Genomic DNA, 19050 nt, shown 5'->3' with positions numbered 1-19050 from the left:
CAGGTTCAACAAACTAACCGTATATAAATCAAATCCAGGCCCCGGATCCATGAAACTAAGACGAACTCACTTTTGATCCCAGTCTTACTTTTCCACAAGGAATATATAGTGGAAAAGTGAGACCGAGTTCAAAAGTGAGCTCGCCTAAGTTTAATGATCCCGGGGTCTGTTAAAACAGACTAGTGTGTTTACCAGTTGCAGCTCTCGCGTGATATAATGGGACTTACGCTTTGAGTTTTGATGGGCTTGATAACATGAATGTCAGCGTTAATAAGCACCCTACCTCGTTCTATTACTAAAACGTACACCATAAAAAGGGTATATAATGGGAAATTCATATCTACCGCGTTATTATTGTTGAAAATGGGGGAATTCCTATAATCAGTTCAAGAGTTGCTCCTGAATTTTCATTGGCTGTCCCAATATAAAACCGACCAAGGTCTGTAAACATGGCGGACAAATTCAACTTGCGTGGTTGACATAGATAAGAAATTAAAAAAAAAACCCGATATATGGACTATTCTTGATTAATTCATGTCACCTACAGCTACAATTGTTTGAGTTCAGGAAAGAAATGCAAACTGTATTGTCATTTTTAAACGATTTGAACCGTAATCGCTGTGGGAGTGAATCCCTTCCACACTTGCACCATTACTCAGATCCTGTGGAGTTGTAGCCCCCCTCTAACCCACCATAATGAATATAAACGGGAGAGGGTTAGATTGTTGTAATTATTTATTATTATAAAATATAGGATACATACTTTGACATGAAAATTCATCTTAACATCTTGAGCGAATATTTTCCCCAATAATTTATTAACAATACAAAGCATCATTTTCTGAAATCCATATAGTACCCCTTAAGTGATTGAAAATTCAGGCTTCGTATACGGTGACCATCAAAAACACCGACGAAAAATCCTGAAATACGTTAAGTTTGGTGGAATTTCGTCGTTTTGGATAGTCCATGCCAATTTGTCCAGTGTGACAGAAACCAGTTAATGGCACTCCTGGGAAGATTTCTCTAAAGGAAACGGACTCCACGCTTAACTTTGGACTACTATTTTGGGTAAGCATGAAGGCAAACCTAAATTTAATTCTCCTCCCTCTTTCACTCACTTCATTTAACTTCCTTAGTTTTTTCTTTATTTGACGCTCAGTACTGATTCCATCCGTTATGACGACAGAAGTCGCTTTTACTGCTGGTCCACTCACAACAATGTATTGAAATCTGCGTCGAAAGCTGCAAAAAAAAGTAAATTAAATTGTCAAACAACTGCAACTCTCACTTATTTTCGAGATAGACTGATTTGTTTTGTATTTGAGTGGATCGTATTAAAACACTCTGTCTATTAATAGTACACTATATCATGGAAGAAATAACCATCAAATATTTATGTTCATTTGTATCTTGCATTATTTTTATTTTGCTTTCTCCTTTATTGTTCAATAAGCTACATATATGCCACTTTATTTATTGTTATAATATTAAAGCTTTTCCCTGATTCGTTTTTAATAGGTCTTTCTACCTTTCAGGTGAAAAACCTCTTGATTTCTTTATGTTTTTTAATTTTTTTTTTTTCTATTTATCTCAGAGTGAATCCAAACAATTTAAACTTTATGGAATTCGTCATTAAAAGTCATGGTACCGAAGACCTTGTGTCTTAAAACTCCCTGAACTCACAGAGTAATTGCTCTTTGAAAAGGAATTTTTTTCGCTATTCCTCTGAAACCACAGGAAATAGAGATTTAAAACTTTTACCAATGTCTTCAATACACTTTGAAGGTTCTTAAATCTATCTTTGCAAAAATGATCCGAGCCCCATTCTAGTAGTTATTGCCTTTGAAAGTATTGAAATTTCGGTAAAATCACTTCCAACATTTTACTATTTATTATAGATTTCGGACCAATTGGGATGGGAGTGTCAACCTTGACGAACAAAATGACATAAAGTTCAAAGGTCAAGGTCATTTGAGATTTTGCTAATTTATGTGTTATTATATCTCTTTTTTAAGGATGGTGCAGAAAATTTTTTTCATGGATATAGTAGGACATTTTAAGACATTTTAAAATATAGTCCCTAAGCTTCTATCTTGAAATAGTTACAGAGTTATTGCCCTTTATTGTACAAAATGATTTGGAACTTTTACCTTCAGTGCAAAGTTACATAAAAGTCAAAGGTCAAAGTCCTTTTAAATCTTTTAAAATCTTCAATAAATAAATTTTCTTATCTTTTGAAATACATAACTCTTGTAAAGTTTTCAAAAGCTTGCTGGATTGCGCAATAATGTATACAATTTGATCTAGACAGCGTTCAAGATCGTAGCTGCTACGTAGGGCTATGTAGTCGGACGGTAAGCTAGCCTAGCTGCTACGTAGATATTCGTAGCCTAAATATTTTAAGCTAAGCATCACATTCAAGATGGCCAAATTAGTTACCACTTTGTAACAAACATGAAATCTATTTACTTAGTGATATTTTGCTCATCCTTTAAGGGGAATGTGCGGCCATCTTGTATTTTTGAGGATAAGAATGTAAACATTTCTTGAACTGGCTTGTTTCTGCCCGAAACTGGCCAAAACTGTTGCCAAAATATATAAAGGCAAATCAAAATGAATTCGTGCAAAATTCACACTTTATATCAGATACCAGCGATGTTCTTAAGACTGTTTGGGCATAGTTATTTTTTACCAAATATACTTTTTGAAGAAAGAGCACGGCTTTTGTATGTATTTGGTTATCTTGATCAGATTTAAGTTATATTTTTAATCATCTGTATAGATTTAACACAATATATCTCAATATCATATTTAATCAAAACCAATATCCTCTAAATCATATTCATTCTAACATGACTTGATTGAAAGTCCACGTTGAAATTCGCGTGTTCGATTTTCACGTAAATAAATACATCCATACATGTCAATTAAGTCACGGCAATATTTTCACACAATAGGGGGCGGTGTATTTTCAAGAAATATTTCATTTGATTGGCTTGGGTTCTGCTCTTAGACAGTAACATCACATGAAGAGAAATCTTCGTCATGAAGAATTGCTGCGCTTTGCTTCGCTCTGCTCCGCCCATTCTTCATGACGATAATTTCTTTTCATATGATCTTACTATTACTTAGAACAATTTTTTCTATTGTTAGGTTTTATATTCATAGGCTTTTGGAAAGAATATTAACCTGGCCAGCACATCAGTTTTGTTTAAAGTAAGTAGAATTTTTTTTTAGAAATCATTCAAAATACAATTCAAAATACAATTCAGATAAATAACAGGGAATCTGTAAAGCAATGGCTTGAAATAAAATGAAACTCTCTTAAAAAACCAGTGTTGGCTTCGTAGTTTTCTCAATGTCTAGTCTAACATACATCGTATATCACAGGTATAATACATTTTTTTTAGCTGTAACTGTTTAATTGGCTCAAACTACAGCAACAATGGTTGATAAAAATACACTATATCGGTTCAAAGTATAACAAAAATGTTAATCTTTACGAAGTATACTGTGGAATCATTTAAATTCATGGGGGCCAATTTTCGTGGATTGTTGGTTTTTTACTTATTCGTGTGCTTCAGGTTTCCCTTTTAGTAAAAAAGAATACTCTTTTGAAATTTATTTTGTTGAGGATATAAAGGGATACCCACAAATACCACGAGAATTGAGTCGCCACGAATTATAATGATTCCACAGTAGCTTACTTTATTTTTGTCACACGGTATAAATCACGTGAGATAATTCAGAACTAATGACACACCTGGCTAAACAAATTGTATACCCATTAAGCAATATAGCGAGTTATTAGGTATTCTGTACCTCACCGAAAACATAAAACATAGGTAATCACAGATTACAAAGCTCACCGAGACGAGGCATCACCCTTTATGAGACCACCTTTATCATATTATATGAAAATCATACTTTATGATCTTAGATATTCACGGATTCTGTTTTGAGACAATATCGTATATCATCTGTTAAAAAATCGTATGATAATCATATGTTTATTAATACAAAAATATAAAATTAAAAAATTACATCCAGCATACTTACAATATATATCAAATTATACATTAAAATACCGTAATAACCAATTATGAGATATGATATTGTAACATATGATATGACATTGTATTGTGTTATACATTATTGTAATTGATCACATAATACAATATTATAATATATAATACAATTATATGTATTATATGATACAATATCATATTACCATAATACATGATAACATTAAAACATATGATATTATATTGTATAATATAGTATATTATTGTATTGTATGATACTGTATCATATTTGATACATAATATGATATTGTATCATATGATACAATATAATTTGATACAACATTGTATCATATCAAATGCTACAATATCATGTGATAAAGTAAAATGATATAAAATACAATATTATATTATACATATTGTATCATATGATAAAATACTATATATTACAATTTCATATTATACAATTTAATGTGATATGATAATATATCATTTCAACCAATATCATATTAAACATTGTTTTCCCTTGGACTGAAATGTCACACTTTCATTGGTTTAAACACAGCACGTGATTGCCTCATATATCTCTATATTTGTTCGGTGAGAAATAATATTAGGCAATATGGCCGTCATTGGCCGACGCTTCGCTTACTCATTTCGACATTTCATAGTATTTAATACATAAACCGCATGCCGTAAGTTCTTAAAGTATTTGGAGTAGTTGGCCTTTGAAATTCTTTAAAATTAGAGTAGTTGCCTTTAGAATATTGACGTCACATTGTTTTGTCTGGAGCAGAACAAAATGGCAGCGTTGAAATTTGCTCAAATCTCTGCAGAGGAAAGGGAGAAAACATTGAATTTGAATAGCAACAAACCATTGTAAGCATTTAAAGAGTATTTGAAAGATGAGATTGAAAATTTTGAAGAGTTCTAATGAGTAAAATTGGACGAGATGTTAGGCATCTTGTACATAGCTTTGCGTAGATTATCGCTATTTGAGAATAAATATGTCGCCTCGGGAAAACAAAACACTTATTAGGTAAGTTACTGACTCACTACGAAAATATTTTGGGTTGGTCAAACTCATAGATGGCGAGGCGAAGCCGATTGATCAACCAAATATATTTCCGTAGTGAGTCAGTAACTAACCTAATAAGTAATAATATCTTATGATACGATATTATATAAAATCACCATATCATAGAATACAATTTCAAGTGATATAATTCTATATTTTAGAAACCAATATCATTTATTAATATTTATTCGTTTGATGAGATATCGGCGCTTCTGATTGGTTGAAAAATTTCTTTGATACCTGCATCAATAAAATTTTCGCCGGATCTACTTTTCTCAACTGTTCTGATCTAACACTATTTATAGAACGGGAATTTCCAAGATAAACACTGTCAACAAAATGTAAAGTTGATTCTGTTTTATTGTCAGCAAACATAATGCAAACTTGTGAATATAAAAACTTGAAAGTTTAACCTTCAAAAATAAACAAAACACTATGTTTGATTCACGAAATAGAAAATTAAACGTCTTCTCACGATTTCGTCTGCTTGAGATCAATCAACATTTACAGCGAGGCTGGCTAGCTGTTCCTTTTAAGGATTTCAATATTATAACGAACATATAGGCATATAAACTTTCACGGTAACACTGCTGTTCAAATTTGGTAACGATAATTTTTAAATTTACACTCGTAGATGATCGGTCATCAAAATAAGCGTCGTAAAGAAAAGCTATGAGTAATGCATCAACTCCTTCAATTGGTGAATTCCAAGCGGCAGATATATACCATTTAAGTACATCACTGGCTATCTAGTTACCACAAAGTTTACAAAAGTCGCTTATACATACTATTCTTTGTCGACATATCAGCTATTTTCGTCCACGATTGCTTTTCCTTGGATGGTTATGTCCAGTTGCATATTCCAGCGATCTCACATGAAAACTAGTTTTAATACGAGTTTTTCTGCACAGTGAATGATATCACAAGCTATCACATGTATTTTCCTTTCGTTTTCAATTCAGCCGGTTCAGATTTTAACTCACTATTTGTGTTTAGTCCATTAAATTCAGCCCAGTAGCTCTGCATCAGCTGAAGGCGCATCCATTTTGAATATTGTTGCTGTTGTTGTTTTGTATTCATACGCGCCGCTTCATTTACATTATTTATATTTTTGATCAATGACACTTCACATTTTTTTATTTGAAAATGTTTTATTAAATGATAAGAAATGAAGATAATAAATTTTTATTGATCGACGTATCAAAGAAAAGATTGACCGGAAAACTTTTTCATCAATGCGCTACGCGCATTGATGAAGTTTTCCGGTCAATGTTTTCTTTGATACGTCAATCAATAGAAAAATTCTTATCTTCATTTCTTAAATCATATTATACAATATCGTATGATACAATATTATAGAATATACAATATTGTATTATACAATATTATATATTGCAATATCATATGTAGCAGTATCATGTGACAAAATAATAAATTAATAATACAATATAATATTATACAATATTGTATCATAATATAAAATACTGTACATAACAATATCATGATACAATATTTTATCATAAAATATCACTAAAAATGTTATACAATATCATATCGTATCATTTAGCTTTTTGCAATATTACGAACATATAATATTATATTGTATCAAATTAAACAAAAGAGTTTCATATCATACAATACTTTATCATAGGAATTATGTTATATCATTTAACAACAACCACATCTATCTATCAAGCAGGTTTGAGTGAGGTATGAGATTTCTTTAGCATCTTTGATAATGGAGATCAGGCTCTGCATCTGAAGCAACCTCTGCGTTTCATTTATAATATAGTTAAATCAACTATGCAAGCTATCATCAATAAAACATGTTCCAAAAAAAAACAAAAACAAAACAAACCTCACCAATGCAGCATCCGAAACAGATTCAGCATTCAAGCTTTATATACTAGTAAAAAAGTTTTTTGACTGGTTTGTCCATTTTCCTATTCATTTTTAGCATACTTAGACAGTTTCTAACATTTAACATTTATTTTAGTCTAAAACTGGGATTTCACCTCAACATTCAAAATGGAAACTAAAGCTTTGTTTACAATGCATAAAATTTTCAGCTCTTTATCTCGCTTTGAACTCAACGAATGGAACTCAAATTTTGGTTGCCTTTTTATAATGCCCTGGTGAAGCATTGTAAAGATTGAAATCGGAATTTTTTTTTTTGACCAAAATCGTTGCCATGCCCCTTTAAAGCTTGTGTAAAAAATATTCACTTGGCGAGCACATCAGTTTTATTTAGAGTAAATGGAAAAAAATTAGAAAAGTAACTTAAAAGATATTTACGAAAAACTACAGGGAATTCTTAAAGCAATGGCTTGAAGTTACAAAATAATTCTCATAAAAAATCATTTATGTTTTTTTTTTGCTTTTCTCAATTTCTGGTACAACATTATCACAGGTATAAATTTTTTTGTATATCTTAATGAGTATTCTAGAAAGTTTTAAAAAGAGTTGTTATTTCTCTTCCTTGAACTCTTTTCAAATGCTTTCACAATATCTTATCATAAACATTGATAGCCGGTTTCATTCTTTTTCTTTTCTAAACACGTGAATTAACTCATTTCTTTCATTAAAAGTTTTGTCAATGAGCAGAAAAAAATTAAACCAATACATAACCCCTCCTCTCATGGCCAGCCATAACCGTTGCCTAACATGCAGATGACATAAAAGATAATTAAAGATGACAGCTTAATGTTTTTTTCTTATTATGAAGTAAATTTTTATTATGTGTCAGTAGACTTTTTTAAAAGCGTTTTATTTTCATTAATACTAAATGACCATTTTGGCCATACCCTGCAATAAAAACCCCTACCCTATACAATATTTGAGAGTTCTGGCCCCCTCCCTTGATTCAAATACCAAAATTTGGAGACATGAAATTTAAAATTTTTAATAGATGGCTCTATTATCTTTTTTACATGCTGTCAAGTTTTTATTCAGTACATTGTATATCTCAGAAAAAGTAAAGAAGATAACATTTTTTAAACATTAAATGCATTAATACTATATATTTACATCTACCAAGTATTGTTGCCTCTACGAGGGTTGTTCTTAAATTATTGAGACATTTACTCTAACTTTCTTGTGTAAAAAGATAAATCATTGAAATTTTACCAGGATATAAACCAGGATGTCTTTTATTATCGTAAAAATGTTGAAGCTGATGACATTATTTGTTCATTCCTGGTACGCTAACAAACTTGCCTACATCCAATGACCCGGCGCAACCACAAAATCATCGCAATGTTACTTTAACGTTTTTCCTTGGCCCTATTTTATAAACACCTTACAAACGAAAGGAAAACATGAACTATTTTTCATTTTTCTTCTTTTCTTTTTATTTTAAAATTGCAACAGTTAAATATATTTTCCATTTTTGATTTTTTGTGAAAAAATCAAGTTATTTCTTCCCAAAAGTAAACTTACTGTGAAATTGCCCTTACAATCATTCTGTATATCTTAGAACTGTTAAAATCAGTTTGTGTGAAAGTACTTGATACATGTATTTAGTCCCTTTGTTTTAAGTCTAGTTAAACAATCAGTTGAAAAAAACCCGACTTACTGAAGCTTTTGACCCTTTTCCATCGCAGAGTTTTTATTTAGGCAATTTATTGGCCAAAAATGTCTTTTGTTGTCAAGAATGGTAAGTCTAACAACATTAAAATAAAGATGTTTAACTTTTTCAAACTCCGAGTGTGTGCCTGCGCCGGGTACCCCGACCACGGACTTGTTTATGTATTGTCATAAACAAACTATTAATTCTTTTGTAGTATTACTTAGCTCATTTATTCGGTTATGTTTCTTCAATGTTCATACAAATTTTCATTAAAATCGGCCGCTTAAAAAGAGAGATATTTGTGTTGTCTCAATAATTTCCGAACAACCCTCGTATTTCTTACGGAAACTTATAGTTAATTCATAGCTCTACAGAAACAGCCAGACTGAAATCTACACGCCCAGTTCATCGATTGGTCGAAATCTACAGCGGCTCAAACTGACAAAATATTGACAGGACTAAAAATTGACACGCCCTCTTTATCGATTTGTCGAAACATACAGCGACCAAAGAAAAATCACGGACTGCACGAAATAATCATTATGATGCCAGACTCAACGTTTCACAGGAGACGATTTGGCTGTTTCTTTAAGCTAACATACTTATGCACATTAACAGTATCGGTGTTGTATAGAAGTTTTTCCCCCTATAGAAGCGTTTCCCCCCGTAGTAGGGTCTCTCCCTCACGTTTTTGGTTCAGTTTTTATAAAAAATATTTATTGAAATCCAGTAAGGATTAAAATCAATGTTTCTACACTCCCATGTTGCATATACCTGCATTCATCTGTACTGGTTAAGTTTCGTCTTGCCGATGTATTATTTTTATAGACAATGCTGAAAATTGAACGTGTGTGTAATAGAATGACACATAGAACTGTATTTAGGTAAATAAGTTAATAAAGTACTTGGTTTTACAAGATATACAGTTATATGCATAATTCTCTGTTCTGAAATTGTAAGTGAAAATTTTTAAAGAATTTTTTGATAAATCTATCAGTCTGTTTGTCTGCGTGTGCAAATTTTATCCAGGCTAAACATCTGTTTTAGAGAAATTTTGTTTACGATGTTTCAGAGCCCGATGTTTAAAATCCTATTATAATGATTATAGTGCATATTCTTTAGGGTCCAATATCTCATAAACTAGAGATGACCATATCACCATACATGTATGTACACAGTGGCAGTGGTTTACCACTTGTAGATGACTCTGAAAATTTCAGCCCTCACGATAGGGGCCCTCGATGTCTCAGGACCTGATGTTTAAAACCCCATTATAATGATTGAATAGTGTTCTATAAGTATGGACTTGAATCTCAAATTCTAGAGATGACCACTTAGCCATATTTTCACAGTGGTAGTGGTATACCACTAGAAGATGACACTGAAAATTTTAGCCCACAGGGTAGGGGCCTTTGTTGTTTCCGAGTCCGGTCATTTAAAAGTAAAAACATCGTTTAAAAATACACACTCACTCAAATATTTCTTTATCAAAATGGTTAAAAATTACGTTGAATTCTGTATTTCTTTTGAAATTTACAAACAAAACTTTTTCAAAAGGTTCGCGGGTAAAATAATTATTCTTCAAAACATTTAATCAATTCATAAGATGACTAATGATATAGGAAATAACTAGATAAATAAATGAATAAAAATTTTATTCATAAAAGTAGCAACTAAAAAAAACAACTAAATAGGGGTGAAAAAACCCATGTACTTTATTCTATGTATTAATAAATGCCATATTTATCTTTTATTATGAAAATTAATATCATTTCAGTTATTGCAAATTATTGCCCCGAATGATCTGCCATAAACATGACCGGAATGTAAACAAGAGGCCCAATGGCAACATCGCTCACCTGAGTAATACCGGCCTTATATGGGCGTTCAAAGGTTATTGTGCCATATGGCCCCTCGGTAGATTAACCAAAAATATATTCGAATTTTACACTCATTTTTGCACATACTTTATGTTTGACCTTTATGGAATACCATTTTTACCGAAAATAAGATTATATGTAATATAAATAACTAAAAAATTTGAAAAATTTCATTGGCCTTCTCCATTATAAACGATTGTCGTTTACCAGGCATGAATTCATTTCGTATGACATTTCATATCCTTACTCACTTGACTGATGAATAAACTTAACTGAAAAATGTTATTACATATGTTAAAGAGCTATAATTCATATCAATGTATTGGCAGGCATGTCGCTCTATTGTACCAAGACCCATCCATTATTTTCATCTTTATTAAAAAACAATAAATGTCTACAAAGATGATTTTCCGTTGCAATATTTTTTTAAGAACAAGGCTTATGCTTTTATCCTCATTATAATAATGTGTCAGGACTATGGAAACTGTTTTAAAGACGTCGTTTTTATTTGTGCTCTAAAACCTATCAAAAATGTGTGTAGATTTTATGCAATTCATCGTTTAAGAAGGGGCACCAGAAAGTAGATACAGCATATCATCCTTTTAGCAAGACATTTCTATTAATCAACCAAAATTCCAGCGTCAATAATAGAATCATAAGCAAGATACATAGCTTGGTTTGAGTCATGTTTTTGTTCACATGAGTTTATGACATTCAACTTAAGATGTTTAAACTTGGTATTTCCTATTCAGCATAGCTGAATTTAAAATATAAACGAACTCAGCAGGCCTCTTAAATCCATTTTTGGTACTGGGGCCGGGTCTAATGGATTGGGATAAATGCGACGTTTTGATAAAAATTGGGAATTTTTTCCCCTACTTTATACGTACAGTCCCCTGAACAAAAAACTAGGGTACCGGTATACTGATAGGATTTTTTTTTAAATTAATATTTTTTAAAAAATTATTTTTAAAACTGGGAACATGTGAGTGCATAACAATGAGAAGGAAAAAAGTTAATTCATAGTGTGATACAAGTTTCTTAATGAAGATGTAAAATTTCCCAAAAGGTTTTTGTGTAATTACCATATATGTCAAATGGCAAAGAAAAAGAAACAGTTTATCAGAATTTCAAAAAAAATATCTTATTGGTATTAATGTAGAATTTAATTTAGTTTTGTATATATAAAATTTACAAATAATAAGTTTTTTTTATTGTGTAAGCTGAATGACAATATTTATAAAATCAGTCTCTGTACTTCTGTGTATTTGGGGTATTAGTCCAACCCTCTGACCCACTTACTACCGTTTTGTAGGGGATCTGTTTATACAAACGTTTTCATAATAATTTTAACATTTATTGCAGAATTATTAACTATTAACAGCTTATCAACTAACTGTAATATCAGGATTAAAAGTATTAAACATCGTTTTTTACAATTACACAGTCTCTGAGGAAATTCTGGCTAAGTTACCGATCACAACAGTTTACAATGCGGTAGTGTTGTACATCTTCACAGTGTTCTTATGACTGCTGAATATACATGATATATATTTAAAATAAGTATGGTTTTCTTTTAGTTACATAATTTATTTTAGTCAACCTCAATTGGGAAAAACACAGTCACTCAATTTTGGAAATAAAATGCCTTTTTCACGTTGGGAATTGGGCCAAATATCGGCCCAAACTAAAGAGAATCGAGAGGCCTGGTTGAACTTAAGCATAACCTCAGCTTTGTGTACAAACATATAGTAGCATCGTGTGCAAAGCTCTGTATCTTGCTTATAACTCAAAGCTTGACTCTCAGATTAGTGGACAGAAATTTGTAAACAATTAAATCAGAGAAAAATGCACTAAAACAAAGAAAAACAATTTATTTCTCATCATATATATACTTATGTAATTCTAGCAGCGAGAATAATCTCCGTTTAGATCGAAATTGCTCAGCATCTTAATAAAACATGTTGCATTAATCAATCATTATGTAGAGATCGTACCGAATAACATGTACCAACATAGTGAATATTATTGTATATGTTGTTAGTGTATCAGATTTCACGCATGTACATGTAAACAATCAGCTGACTGATTTACCGGTCTACACGTAATAATTTTAAATTCTAAAATAAAGACGATGATTCCTCTCAAGTCAAAACAAAAAAGAAACTAAACATGCTAAACGAAAATCAAAACAATCTAAAACCACCGTCATAAATGAAAATGTCAACGCATTGAAATATTTAACCTCAATTTACTTCACATAAACGGCACAAATATTTTTTGGATGTTTCAAATATTCCCTTCGCACGTAAACTGTGGCACAACAAGCAAATTCACTTCAGTTCAAGATGGCTGCCTCTAACATAGACTGGTTTTCGATATATGAAATATCGAGCCCGAAGTTAAACTGATTGACCCCCATTCTCTTTGTCCTATTATTATTTTCGTAGATTACTCAAGTTTGAAACAGAATTAGCCCTTAATTTTTGCAATTTATCTTTTCCTTCCCTTAGGACGACTTATGCTAGATTACGTTGAAATTGACTCAGTAGCTCTTGAGAAAAAGATTTTTAAAAATGCACCCCCCTTTTTCTACAGTTTCGAGTTTTTTTCCGCGTTGAATAAAGATCAGTCTTTCATTTTTGCAATTTATATTTGCCTTCCCATAAGGATGTTTTGTGCCAAATTTGGTTGAAATTGGCCAAGCAGTTTTGGAGAAGAAGTTCAAAATGTAAAAAGTTTACAGACGGACAGACAGGCGGACAGACGGACAAAATGTGATCAGAATAGCTCACTAGAGCTTTCACCTCAGGTGAGCTAAAAAGGGGGAAAACCCACTATATAGTCGGCTTTCCGTGGGGGAAAAACTGCTATATGGCCATTTTTCCGGGGGGAAAGATGGCCAGGGGGAAAAGCCACAATACAACACTGGTTACTTAGTGGATTTTACTTACTTTTCATAATCAATTTATTAATTTACTGAAAGAAAGATATAAATATAAACAATAAAACGCTTTCTTTGATGATTCATGCAGGTTATGAAGGTAGCGATCATTGCAGAACTTTTTTTATTTAACCCCTGTCAGCGTGTTATGTATTTTTCTGCAATTTCGCTACCTTCATATCCCGAATGAATTACCAAAGAAAGCATTTTATTGTTTAAATGACTTTTTTTCCGACTCTAGAACTGGAGCCCCTACCTCCAGGGAAATTCACAACTTTAGTACTTCCTGGTTTACAAAATGATGAACTCAGTTTTCCTCACAGGTCTGTCCACGCTAGAGTCAAAACCAATATTCACAATTTAAGTAGAACACTTGTTCCTGGTTAATAACATAATCATTAAGATTTTCTTACAGATTCGAGTAGAGAAGAAGATTTTTAAACATTATATGCATTAATTCTTTATGGCCATACACTACCCCCCCCCCCCCCCCCCCCCCCCCGCCCGAGACGTGAACACCTGCCCAGCGGTCACGAATTTCACAATTTCACAATTTACGTATAGAGGACATCATAAGCATGCATTTAGTTTTAATCAAATATATATGGGAGTGGAGAAGAATTTCTAAGATTGTATAGATTTTCACTTTATGGCCAATTTGGCCCTTTTTAAGCCTTCCGTCTTCTTAATCTCCTTGAGGTGCGATCCCAAACTTAGGAACCATTAAGTTCAATTGTTGTTTCACAAGCAAATTATAAACTAGATGCTGTCATTAGACAGTAATACCCGCACCATGTGTTTGCCCCAAATAACACTGTTTTGTACCAGTTTAATTAAAAATGAAGGCTACATGCAAGCTCCAGTAATACAATTAAAATTTATAATTTTCATAACTGAAGGATGAGATCCCTTCCCATATGATAATACACATCGTGACATGAGCAGCACTTTATGTGCAATTTGGGGTAGAACTGTTTGCAGTGAATTTTAAGTTAATCAATAATCTTAACATTTTATGTCATAGAAAGTATAATGGTCTATATAATTATTACAAACAAAATCAAAAATTGAATTATGCCCCCTCCCCGTGGCGGTTTTAGATTTGCTACTGTGTGCCTACATGAACATCATCGTGTGCACAGATTTAGAGAAGGGGTGGGAGTGAGGGGTCCAGACCCCCCCCCCCCTCCCCATGAAAATTCATTTATATCAATTGTAAAATTACCAAAAATACACCTTGGACCCCAATGCTCTTACAGACATGTAAACGCTCTGACCCATTGCGCTTCAATGTTAGGTAACATTATTTGGGGGGTAAATATTTAATCAATATTTAATATACTTTATTGTTTATCTCAATAGAAAGTATACATGTACATCAAAATATGCAGGTGTCCTCCACCACCTTAAAGCTGTTATTTACCTAATAAAATAGTGCAAGTGGATTTGAAGAATAGGTCATAAAAATACATGCATGTTACAAATGAATGATCTTTGTCTAAAGTTACGTACACAACACAGGTCTGCATGTCTCATTAGCGGGTACTACAATGTAGTTTTACCCAGCTCTTCGATTAGATGAGTTCACGTGTATACATACATGGTTGTTGCTAAAACGCGGAACGGAAAACGGAACGGAAAGCGGAACGGAAGGGAAAACGGCAAATCTTATCTAATGTTATTTACCTCATAGATTTGTTAATCATGCTAAAACGATATACTTTATGTACCTTTTAAATTTTTTTTGAAAGATTAGCAATATTAGATTATTTATTCAAGAATATTTATTTCCTCAAAATTAACAGTACATGCATTGACCACTATATTCTGTCCCAAAATATCCTCGATTCACTTTTTGCTGTATATTTATATACCGGTATACCTCAGGGTTCAAGCGATTCTCTTTTAGAAGCATTAAACATTCTCATTATTCTTTCTTTAAAACGTCCTCTCTAGCTTATCAGCCGGTATAAATACACTGCTAAAAATAAAGAAGTCTACGGGGTTTTGCATTTCAACAGACCCGGATGATAGTGTTTAAAAATTGTGCAAGGTCTTCTGAGTGACTTCCAAATGGAGAAAAGATGTCAACATTTTCCATTATAAATCGTCCAAATGTGCTGCATGAATATTTTGGGATCGACAGACTATAGTCCCAATATATAATCGGAAAATCAAACCAGGCAACGTCTAGAGCTCTCTATTCGGATCATATGTATATAGCTGCTGGAATTAACAACTGCTTAGTAATGCAAACGTAAACAAAATTGCATTGCTAAAAATACTAGTTTCACAAATTACTAGTTTCACAAATTACCGGGTAGTTTAATGTTTACTGTATTTTGATTTTTAATGTCGTCAGTCCTATACGGTTTTTTTTTCTTCCATCTCAATGATACTGTATCGTCTGTATGATAAAAGATCGTCTAGAACACCGAAAATTCAATTTTGATGTCAGTATATACATGTACATCATATTTGAAATATAAAAATACTCAAAACACGCATAAAACGCTTTCACTAACTGCATACGTTACGCTGATATGCCAGCAATACCATATGACAAAAATAAGTAAAAATTTATAGCTAATTTGCTCGTTTAATCATGTTAATGTTTCACAATTCGTATACATTTGATTTTTCCGTTTCGTACTCAACTAAAGCCGAATGAATACAATGCTATAATTGATAGACATTCATATAAATATTAATAAGATAACAACATGTTGATAATCATTCATTAGATATAAATAAAAGATACAAAGTAAATCGTTTCTGGCCAGTCTATACCCTTTTTAAGCGATAAACGTGATGATATTTTCTATTCCGTTCCGCTTTCCGTTCCGTTTTCCGTTCCGCGTTTTAGCAACACCCATACATACATGTCTGTGTTTTCCGTATGCAGAAAAGGATTAGTTAAGATCAGCCAAAGGAATTCATTATTGTGTTTTGATTGGATTATCATTATGATGTTGACCAATTTAGGTAAGCATAGTACATGTAGTAGCAGTAGCACAATATAATGAGATGCCAGCATACATAAGTTCTACTTTCACTTTCTAAATGTGATCTCCCTTTGACAGCATTCTGTATCATCATCTTTTAATATTTAAATAAGCTTATCATCGTTACCTATCCTATCGCATTTGTAAAGTTTCTGTCATTTTAGTTGCAAAAGTTATTTTTTCATTTGTCAGACTGCATGCACTATTGAGTTGACCCCATATTGACCCTGTATAAACAATTTTGTATTAAATTTGTGTATTACATGTAAGTAGGTGTAGACACTTATCATTTTTATATGAGTTATAATAGGAAGGAAGGAGTATTTCTTTCTTAATGTATTATAATGCATCAAATACAATGTAGGTCATGACCTTATGGGACTGTTCTGACCCCACGAAACAGGAAAATACAAAATATCTTCTAATGTCATTATGATGCATCAAATGGTGTAAAGTTCATCAATGACCCCCAGGTGTTGTCTTTAACCCCCCTCCCCCCTGCCTTTATGAAATAGGAAATGATATGATACACTGTATATTTTGTTAACTTCTGAGATCTGAAATCCTCATCCCTAAACCATATAATTTATTTTTGCTCTTTGCGCGTAAATTGTATATAGATTATGCCCCCTTGGAGACACCCTGACATTTTAGAACTAGAAATAATAATGTATTTTATCTTATTCATATGTTATACATTAGTGTTTGATCCATGTGGGTAATTCCAAGCCTAATGATGTCACTGCTTTGTTTAGGAGACTTTACAATTGCCCCAAATAGGCGAATACACATGGAAGTGATGCATATAACATTTTGTTTATTAATCTTAAAAATTGAATTAAGCAATTTCCAAAATGTTAAATGTGAATCACGAGAGAAAAAGCAATCAAGAAATGATTTAAAATTTGCTACTGTACACATGTAAGAATGTATTAAGAAGACTGAATCTTTATAACCAGGTTAGATGGGGGATGGGGGGGGGGGGGGGGAATGTCGAGTATAAACATTTATAATTTGAATCATTTATTGTTATTAATTTTAACTTGTCAATGAATACTACTTATTGATCCCAAGGTAGAAATATGACCTCTGATCATATCTCAATAGATCATTTGTCAATTATGCAAGGTGTAATATAATTTTTTTTAAGAATAACATTTTTTACCAGTTTATAAAAGTTTTTAGACACCCAAATTATATTTTGATTTTAATAGATCATTCGACAAGGGGGGAAGGGGGGGGGGGGAAGAACAGTTTATATTTGAGTTTGTTTGGGAGTGGGGGTTCGAAGTCATATATTTGACAATTTTTTAATGTAATTTAAAATAAAACTAAGCCATACTACAGTCATGACCATGAATAGTATAGAACAGAACACAAACTAATTATACATGTACATGTATATATACATAGGAAGTATTACAAAACAGATGATTGATCTATATCGGGGTTCTTAAATTGAATCATATATCATGTACATATTATATTATTATTTCTTTGTTCAAGGCATTTAAGATGGTATGTAGGTCATGATCCCAAGTGCTCTTCCTGAAATTATTAAATATCATAAAAACCATTGAGATCCCCACCTTAATCCAAAGATATTATTCCTCCTTAGGTCATGCAGGCGCATCAGATCATTATGGCATGTAAGTCATGACCCTAAGGGGTCATCCTGACCCCCTTAGAATCAGAAATTGTCAATTATCTTTAAATTATTGATGTTTGATGATCCTATCTCTACTTAATCTTTATTATTAAGTCTCCCGAATGAAATTTTTGAGACTTATTGTTTTTGTACGGTTCTTAATACATGTATTATTATTCTTCATCTTCTTTTTCTTCTTTCCTGCTCTGAACTTGTTTCTCAGAGATGGTTGAACAGAATTGTACAAAACTCTAGGATATGATAGGCCTGCATATCTAGTTGTGCACCCTGGATTGATTTTTCTCAGTTTGGGTTAGACAACCACTTTTCGGGGGATGGGGGGGGAGGGGGGAGGGGGGGGGAGGGGGTGTCAAAAGGGTGTGGGGTCTAATTGAACCTTGTAGAAAGAATCGTAGACTCTATTGTAAATGGTAACTTGAAAACGGACAAAGATAATAATATAGGGTTTTCATAATCATATATTGGCTGTTACTGGCAATATATAGGGTTTATTAGATCTGACCCCTGGGGTCATCCCCACCCCCCAGGAATTTGAAATTACCATATATATCAGAAACTGTTATAATCATGACCCCTAAACCATATATATTCATGTTTCTGATGTCAAGGGGCATCAAATGTTATGTAGGTCATGGGCCCTGTGGGTGGTCCTGACCCCCTCAAACAGCAAGTCCCTTTATATCTTCAAAACAGTTGCGATCCCCACCCTTAAACCATATATATTCTTGTTCCTTGTGTCAAGGAGCATCAAATGGTATGTAGGTCATGGGCCCCGGGGGGTGGTCATGACCCCCCTTGAACAGGAAGTGCACGACTATCTGGAAAACGGTTGAGATCCCCACCCCTTAACCATATATATTCTTGATCCTTGAAGGGCATCA

The 19050-nt window shown here is 32.6% G+C and overlaps 1 protein-coding gene across 1 annotated transcript in view; it reads right to left on the bottom strand.

The window, feature by feature from the left end:
• Positions 1-769: 769 nt before the first annotated feature.
• Positions 770-19050, bottom strand: part of LOC128178461 (F-box only protein 22-like) — a 51362-nt gene continuing 33081 nt past the window's right edge. The window contains exon 3 of the mRNA XM_052845631.1: positions 770-1245. Within this exon, the coding sequence (XP_052701591.1) occupies positions 879-1245 (367 nt within the window). The 3' untranslated portion in view covers positions 770-878. The remainder of the gene's footprint in view (positions 1246-19050) is intronic.

This window comes from Crassostrea angulata, chromosome 3 (assembly GCF_025612915.1).
Source record: "Crassostrea angulata isolate pt1a10 chromosome 3, ASM2561291v2, whole genome shotgun sequence".
Classification (NCBI taxonomy): domain Eukaryota; kingdom Metazoa; phylum Mollusca; class Bivalvia; order Ostreida; family Ostreidae; genus Magallana; species Magallana angulata.
Note: the sequence above shows the minus strand (reverse complement) of the source record. Positions and strands in the feature narration are given on the sequence as shown.